Source organism: Pongo pygmaeus, chromosome 7, assembly GCF_028885625.2.
Source record: "Pongo pygmaeus isolate AG05252 chromosome 7, NHGRI_mPonPyg2-v2.0_pri, whole genome shotgun sequence".
In the NCBI taxonomy this organism is placed as follows: domain Eukaryota; kingdom Metazoa; phylum Chordata; class Mammalia; order Primates; family Hominidae; genus Pongo; species Pongo pygmaeus.
The window spans coordinates 153,402,756-153,411,113 of record NC_072380.2 but is presented as its reverse complement, the minus strand read 5'-3'; the positions used below and the strand labels follow the sequence as shown (position 1 = coordinate 153,411,113).

The 8,358-nt window shown below is 48.6% G+C and overlaps 1 protein-coding gene across 1 annotated transcript; it reads right to left on the bottom strand.

The window, feature by feature from the left end:
• Positions 1-1,797: 1,797 nt before the first annotated feature.
• On the bottom strand, positions 1,798-7,646 carry CHRAC1 (chromatin accessibility complex subunit 1). The gene is made up of 3 exons (XM_054499830.2): positions 6,865-7,646; positions 4,002-4,128; positions 1,798-3,374 (listed from the first exon to the last, which is right to left on the bottom strand). Exons 1-3 carry the CDS (start codon positions 7,009-7,011, stop codon positions 3,253-3,255), a joined length of 396 nt encoding a protein of 131 aa, XP_054355805.1. The 5' UTR covers positions 7,012-7,646; the 3' UTR covers positions 1,798-3,252.
• Positions 7,647-8,358: the final 712 nt, after the last annotated feature.

Sequence of the window (8,358 nt, the reverse complement as noted above, 5' to 3'; positions counted from 1 at the left end):
CAGGCATGGTGGCACACACCTGTATCGCAGCTACTCGAGAGGCTGAGGCAGGAGAATCACTTGAACCTGGGAGGCGGAGGTTGCAGTAAGCCGAGATCGTGCCATTGCACTCCAGCCTGGGTGACAGAGCAAGACTCAGTCTCGAAAAAAAAAAAAAGATGCTATTAAGAGAATGAAAAGTGGCTGGGAGAAAATGTTTGCAAATCTCCTGTCAGGCAAATAACTTGTATTAAGAATATATAAATCTCTCAAAACAACAAAAACTGACACCAATTTTTGTAGAGGCTGCAGAGCCACTGGAACTCACTACTGGTGGGACTGCAAAATGGCACAGTCACTTTGGAAAACAGTTTGGCAGTTTCTTATAAACTTCTGTATCCCATTCCACTCATAAGCATATCCCCAAGTAAAATGAAATCCTATGTTCACACAAAACCTGTACATAGGCCATGCACAGTGGCTCACACCTGTAATCTCAGCGCTTTGGAAGGCTGAGGTGGGCAGGTATTAATTGAGCTCAGGAGTTCGAAACCAGCCTGGCCAACATGGCGAAAACCCATCTCTACTAAAAATACGAACATTTGCCAGGTGTGGTGGTGGGCGCCTGTAATCCTAGCTACTCAGGAGGCTGAGGCAGGAGGATGGCTTGAACCTAGGTGGGAGAGGTTGCAGTGAGCCAAGATCACACCACTGCACATCACCCTGGGCAGCAGAGTTTGTGAGACTCCATCTCAAAAAATAAAAACAAAACCTGTACACAAATACTTACAGGGCTTTATTAATTATAGTCATCAAGGCCAGGTGTGGTGGCTTATGCCTATAATCCCATCACTGGGAGGCCGAGGTGGGTGGATCATTTGATGTCAGGAGTTTGAGACCAGCCTGGCAAACATGGTGAAACCCCATCTCTACTAAAAGTACAAAAAAATGAGCTAAGTGTGGTGACGCCATGCCCGTAATCCCAGCTACTCAGGAGGCCGAGACACAAGAATCAGTTGAACCCAGGAGGCGGAAGTTGAGTAAGCCATGATCATGCCACTGCACTCCAGCCTGGGTGACAGAGTGAGACCCTGTCAAAAAAAAAAAAATTACAATCATCAAAACTAGAAACAATCTAAATGGGTAATTAGCCATATACCTGGAAAATGGATAAACAGATACATCCATACAATGGAATCCTACTCAGCAATATAAAGGAATGGACTGCTGATACCTGTGACAACACGTATGAATCTCAAATGCATTCTGCTAAACAGAAAAACTGCCGACTCAAATGCTACATACTGAATGATTCCATTTACATGACATTCTGGAAAAGACAGGCCAGCAAACTCTGGTCTGTAAGCCAAATCAAGTCATTTTTTAATGGCACATAAGCTAACAAGTATTTACATTATTAAATGGTTGGAGAAAACAATATTTCATGACACATGAAAATTACACAAAACTCAAGTTTCAGTTTACAGAAATAAAGCTCTATTGAAACACAGCCACCTGCATTCCTTCATATATTAATTATCTGGCTTCTTTCGTACTACAACAGCTGAGTTTAGCAGCAGGAACAGAGACTATAAAAGCCCACAAAGCTTGAACTATTTACTGCATGGCCCTTTCCAGAAAAAAATTTGCTGACACCTGCTATAGGGACAGAGAATAGCTTGACGGTTGCCAGGGTAAAAGGTGGGGAAGGAGTTGACCACAAGGGAATTTACTGGAGGGTGATATAGTTGTTAATTGTGGTGGTGGTGGTGGTGACTTGACTGCATTTGCCAAAACTCAGAACTGTACACCAAAAAGTAGATTTTAAAATGTTTTATTTTAAAATAAAAGTTAATGAACAAGAGGGACAGAAAACACCAGTGGTTGCTAGGAGGCAGGAGAAGAGACTAAGTACAGGGAACAGAGGGGAATGTCCTGGGTGACGGAACTGTCCTATCGACTGGTTACAAAACTATGTATTTGTCAAAATTCACAGACTAGACACTAAAAAGGGTGATTTTACTGAATGTAAATTATAAACTTTTTTATTTTTCAAAGAGAGATAATGAAGGCCAGGCATGGTGGCTCACGCCTGTAATCCTGGCACTTTGGGAGGCCGAGGCAGGTGGATCACTTGAGGTTAGGAGTTTGTGACGAGCCTGGCCAACATGGTAAACCCCGTCTCTACTAAAAATACAAAAATAGGTTGGGCATGGTGGCACATGCCTGTAATCCCAGCTACTCGGGAGGATGAGGCAGGAGAATCACTTGAACCTAGGAGGCGGAGGTTGCAGTGAGCTGAGACAGCGCCACCGCAATCCAGCCTGGGCAACTGAGTGAGAATCTGTCTTAAAAAAAAAAAAAAAAAAGATAATGAAATGAGAGGAGCCAAACATTTACCCTAAGTGGGAAAAAAAAATTGGGCTTATGATAGGTTTTCTCTTATAGACAGTAAAAAGAAGTGCCAGGAATTTAAAGCAAAGAACAGTAAGATGAGAGAGATCTTCAATATACAAAATGTTTCAAAATTTTTTTTTAGTACAACATGCTTATACAAGAGGTAACACTTATTTTTGTATTTGATTTGATAATTTGACTCAGAATTTTTCTGCGGGAATAAAAGTGTTAGAATGCTTATTTTTAAATTTCTCAAAGTTTGCAGGCAGTAAGCAAGGCCTTAAAGCCATAGACGGCTCTAAAACTAGTTCCATAAAGCATTTTACTGTAAAAATATGTACAGATCTTTAATAGAAAAGTATATTTCTTTACAGTAGAAAAATATCTGAACAGTCAACTTTTCTTAAGACAAAAATTCAAATGTAACATACTACCTATAAACTATAAATTTAGCTAAAACTGAATCAAGCTGTTTATAAGAACTGATTCCAAAATATACATATATGAATTTACATAACTGATATGTAGAAGCTCTTCAAAATCGACTGTAAATTGAAAAGTTAAAATTGGCCTTGCCTCTGCAGTTTGGAGCTGCAATGGCTGCCAGTATCGGCTGTTTTCTTGGTGCCTGAGCTACAGGGTGGGCCTGTCGAGGAGGGGCTGCTGTCTGGGTCGCTTTCCCTCCGGCTGTTTGTGGCGTAGGTGCATGAGGTGCTCAATCTCGGCCTGGAAAGAATACCTCGAAAGAATACCACGCACTGGAAGTCTGTGAAGAAGTAAAGACGCTAAAAGCAGGCAGTGCTGTGTTTACTTAGAGACAGTGGAGTGGGTCCAGGGCCGTCCTCGCCAGGCTTGTTTTTAAAGCACTTTTTTGGTTTAGGAGTCCGCTTCATAATGGTCACTTTCATTATCATTGTCATTCTCCTCATGTTCTTCCCTCTTTTCCTCTTTAAGCATTTTCAGGTACTTACTAGCTAAAATCTTCTTTGGTAATATATCTTAAAAACATAAAGCGTACATCAGCAATTGGTTATGGTAGACTATGAACACACCAATGCACATTTCAAAATGTACTAGTTCCTGCTTTGACCTCTATAAGAGGTTCCAAAACAAGTTGAAATTCAGGCTACATTTCTGGGTAAAATATCAGAGAAACTAGCATTGTCTCCTAACGAACGCTATAGGCCTCTTTCCATTCCAATGAGTACAAACCATGGTGTCTCTATGAGCTGCTTTTATGAGCAACCCTGCCCGACTACGTGAGATAGCCTCGGCTAGCCCCAGGGTAGACTTAAGCTCTAACTACGGGCATGTAGACCCACCCTGAGTTTTCCCTTCAGTGGCAGGCAGGGTCCCTGTAGACAGTAAAGGACTGCCCAGCACACGCGGCCAACTAACATCTTGTGAATGTTGTTGGCTTCACTATTGTTCTAGGTGGACCACATGACAAACACATTCAAACAGAGAGACTAAAAGCATCTTCCTGTGACAGCTCATAGTACTTTGTGGCTTGGAAAAAGTAGTAAAAAGTCTAATTCTGGGAGAGCAGAAGGGAGGCAAGGGGTGGGGAAAGAGCTATTGATTACTAATCATTTTTTAACCAGAATGTTTCAAAGACTAAGTACCTGCAAGAAACTGAAAAGTTTCTGATTCCTGTGCAGTATTTGCTAAATCACTGTAAGTCAGTACTTTCTTTTCCTTTCCACTGCCGTGTCTGTAGGAATAGGTGGCTAGGCATTGAACAAAGAGCTCCTAAAACAAAATGAAAAATGAAAATGAAAGGTGTGCTTTGAAAATGTACCACAGAGCTTAATTTTTAAAATTACATTGTTGATTCCTTAATCAGGCTTAAAAGTATATTAAGACTTCAGATTCTCTTGGTTTCTCAAATTAAATTACAAGAAATCACTGGGGAGGCCCGGCGTGGTGGCTCACGCCAGTAATACCAACACTTTGGGAGGCTGAGGCAGGCGGATCACTTGAGGTCAGGAGTTTGAGACCAGACTAGCCAACACAGTGAAACCCCATCTCTATTAAAAATACAAAAATTAGCTGGGCATGGTGGTCGGTGCCTGTAATCCCAGCCAGTTGGGAGGCTGAGGCAGGAGAATCGCTTGAACCTGGGAAGTGGAGGTTGGAGGTTGCAGCACTCTGGCCTGGGCGATCAAGCAAGACTCCATCTCAAAAAAAAAAAAAAAGAAAAAGAAAAGAAAAAAAAAAGAAATCACTGGGGAAAAGAAAAACATGAGGTCAGAAAGAAAGCAAAGCCAGTATCAAAATTGGCGGAGAAGCAGGCATTTTCCAGAGGCTTATTTTAGATGTCTAACTTACGAAAAAGATGAATCGTAACTGTTTAATGACCAACCTCTAGAGTAAAAGAAGCGACCGGGAGCTGTGGCTCACGCCTGTAATCCCAGCAGTTTGGGAGGCCAAGGCCGGCGGATCACGAGGTCAGGAGATCGAGACCATCCTGGCTAACACAGTGAAACCCCGTCTCTACTAATAATAAAAAAAAAAAACAAAATTAGCCAGGCGTGGAGGCGGCTGTAGTCCCAGCTACTCGTGAGGCTGAGGCAGGAGAATGGCGTAAACCCAGAGGCGGAGCTTGCAGTGAGCCGAGATCGCGCTACTGCACTCCAACCTGGGCGACAGAGCGAGACCCCGTCTCAAAAAAAAAAAAGAAAAAAAAAATAGAAAGCAGCAAAAAGCCATTCAAAAATTCTATTTGGCTCAGGAATACCTTTTTAGTCTTCTATTTGCATACACTGTTTCTAAGGTGTATACACTGTTCTAAGGTGGTCACCTACAACTATAGTGACCACAGCTCACATTTTGCCGAAACTTTTCTATTCTACGAACTGACATACAACCCTCAGACCTAATGAAACAACCGGAACTGATCTTCTCCCTCCTGCACCCCAGTTCTTATAGCAGGGCCAAGTCTTCATTTTTAGAGGCTGAACTGAGCCTCTTTCTCAAGGTTTTGACTTTAATGCATCTAGTTCAGTTAATAAGGGATGAGAAAGACGGGCGTGGTGGTTCACGCCTGTAATCCCAGCACTTCGGGAGGCTGAGGCAGACGATCACCTGAGGTCAGGAGTTTAAGACCAACTTGGGCAACATGGTAAAACCCTGTCTCTACCAAAAAATACAAAAATTAGCCGAGTGTGATGGCAGGCACCTGTAATCCCACCTACTCAGGAGGCTGAGGCAGGAGAATCATCTGAACCCGCGAGGCAGAGGTTGTAGTGAGCAAGATAGTGCTACTACACTCCAGCCTGGGAAACTCCATCTCAAAAAATAAAATAATGGGTCAGAAGTGCCTGCATAAATCCTCATTCCTTAATACCAATAGAAAGAAATTGTATAGGAAAATACAAATGTCCCCAGATGAAATGCTGAATATGCAATTATTTCCCTGGGCTCTAGGAAAACATGGCTCTGACATAAAGCGGGCAAGAAACCTGTAATTTCCCACTTCCCTTAGTTCTAGTCCAACACTGCAGGGACATAATATACTTAACTACAAGTAGGGGCTGGAAAATAGAATCCAAGACAAGCTAAAGCATTTAACTGTGTAGCTGAAACATGGCCCAGTATCAGAAAAGGAAAACATCTGGCCTAACACTATCAAGACGCAATTTTTTAAAAAAAGACAAAATTATCTATTTTGCATCCAGGAGGATGCTAAGCAGGCTGTAAAACTAAGTTCCCCGGACTTCCTTAAATTCTGGTTGGGGGATGTGCTGCCTCTTAGACGAGGGGCCAGGTGTGGCGGGCGGGAGGGCTCGAAAGCCTCGGACCGCTGGAGCTGGCACCGCACCCGCGGGAAAAGAGCCTCGAGTCGCGGGTGAAGCGCCCGGCTGCCCCTCCCACGGGACACTGGAGGACTTAGGGCCCTCAAAGCACGAAGCAGGCCAGTGACAAGAAAAAGGCAGGCCGGGAGTAGAGAGTCGCGGGTGAAAGAGCCCCCAAAGAACCCAAATAAGAAGAGCGCCACTAGGCGCCGACGCCCACGGGCAGGGCCGGAAACGGCGCCGCACGCGAGGGAGGACGGGAGCGCACAGGTGGGAGGGACGAAAGGCGCGCAGAGGAACGCGGGAGCTTACGGGTTTGCCGAATGAAAGCGCGAGAGAAAGGGCGGGAGGGCAGTGGGGTGGGCGGGGCGAAGGTGCGAATGGAAGGAAGGGGCGGGCGGAGCGAAGGAAGGCGACAAAGGGCGGGAGAAGCGCGCGGTAGGCGGGACGAAGAAACTCAAGAACATGAGAGAGCGGCGCGGGGTGGGCGGGGCGAAGACGCGCGAGAAAGTGCGGGGGCGCGCGGGCACCGAAGCGCGCGCCGGCGTGGGAGGGGGACAGCCGGGCGAGCGCGAGCCCGGCAAGGGCAGCCGGCGGCGCGCGGGCCCAAGGGGACTAGGCAGTGCCTAGAGCCCGGCGGGGCGGGGCGCGACGGGTAAGGGCGGCCCACACCCCCGCCCTGCCCCCTCACCGTGGCCTTGGCAGTGAGCACCAACGCCTCCTGGTTGATGCTGGACACCTCGGGGGAGCTCTTCATAATGACCCGGATGCGGGATAGAGGCAGCGAGATGAGCCGCTGCTCCCCGCACTTATCTTTGCCCACGACCACATCCGCCATCTTCCCGCCTCTCACGCGAGCGCCCGCAGCCGGCGGGCCTGACCGCGAAGTGGCTGCCCTGCCCGGCCAGCCGGTGGTTGCGGGGAGCTGCGCCCGCTGCCCCGTGGGAGTTGTAGTGTGGGGAGGCGCGGCCGCGAGGCCGGGAGCGGCCCGTCGGGGAAACTACGAACTCCGTGATGCCTCGCGCGCCCAATCTGCGCATGCGCCGGCGCTCGGACACCGCCTCCGAGTGCGAGGCCCGGCGCGGAGCCGGGAGCCGAAAGCCTAGTGGGGGCGGGGCACGCTGCGCTGCGCCGCTCTCGGGAGTCTCCGGGCTGCGGTCGCGGAATACGACTTTGATCCGCGGGTGAGGGCTCTGTGAGTGGGCAAGCAAAGCCCTCTGACTCCGGGCCTCGTCGCTGGATGCTGTGTGTTAAGCGCCTGCGCTGTACTAGGACCGGGCGTGCCGCCGTGGGCAAAAAGTGACGCTTTCCTGAAGCACAAAGTCCAGGGGGGACGACCAAGCGGACAGCGGATGCGTCTTGCGCCGGTAGCCAGGCGACCGGTGGAAGAGCAGAGACCAGCGCTGGCGATGTGGCGGGGCCAGGCTTGCTGCGCCGCGGGGTGATTGAGAGAAGCGCCTTCCTGCAGGGTGGAGGAGGGGGAGCTGCCCTGAGGAGGTCCCGGAGTCTGGTGGGAACGGCCTCTTCGGGACTGCTCCAAGAGACGGTGTGCAGAGCCTGGCGTGCTCGCCGAGGTCTGACAGGCAGCCCGGGGCTAGGTCCTGTTGGATTTTTTTTTCTAAGGAAAATGGGAAGTCGTGGTAGGGTTTGAGCGAAGGAGTCCCGGGAAGTTTTAAAAGGATCCCTGCAGCTGCCGGCTGGGAGGGCGTGGGTGCGCGTAAGGCCGGAATCACAGAGACCAGGTAGAAGATGATTAGGAGAACCCAGGAACGTGGCCCTCAGGAGGCCGGGAGTACCAAGGGGACAGCAGCGGGGAGGAGAGAGGCAGGAGATGGTCAGGGGCCAGACCAGGGAAAGCCGTGGATACCGCAGAATTCTCTCTGAATCAGTGGGGAGGCCCTTGGAAGAGTAAGGGGTCCAACTTCACTTTTTTTTTTTTTTTTTTTTTTGAGACAGTCTCGCGGTGCGGTGGTGCGATCTCGGCTCACTGCAACCTCAGACTCCCCGGTTCAAGCAATTCTCCTGCCTCAGCCTCCTGAGTAGCTGAGATCACAGGCACGCGCCACCCAGCTAATTTTTTGTATTTTTAGTAGAGACTGGTTTTCACCATGTTGGCCAGGATGGTCTCGATCTCCTGACCTCGTGATTCGCCCGCCTCGGCCTCCCAAAGTGCTGGGAGTACAGG

Bases quoted from the DNA above. Each gene is read 5' to 3' on its own strand.
- CHRAC1 (XM_054499830.2), bottom strand. From the start codon at position 7,011: ATGGCGGATGTGGTCGTGGGCAAAGATAAGTGCGGGGAGCAGCGGCTC. The intron at 4,129-6,864 runs GTGAGGGGGCAG...ATTTTGTTTTAG, and splicing joins TGCTCACTGCCAAGGCCACG to GAGCTCTTTGTTCAATGCCT. The intron at 3,375-4,001 runs GTACTTAGTCTT...TATGTTTTTAAG, and splicing joins AACTTTTCAGTTTCTTGCAG to ATATATTACCAAAGAAGATT.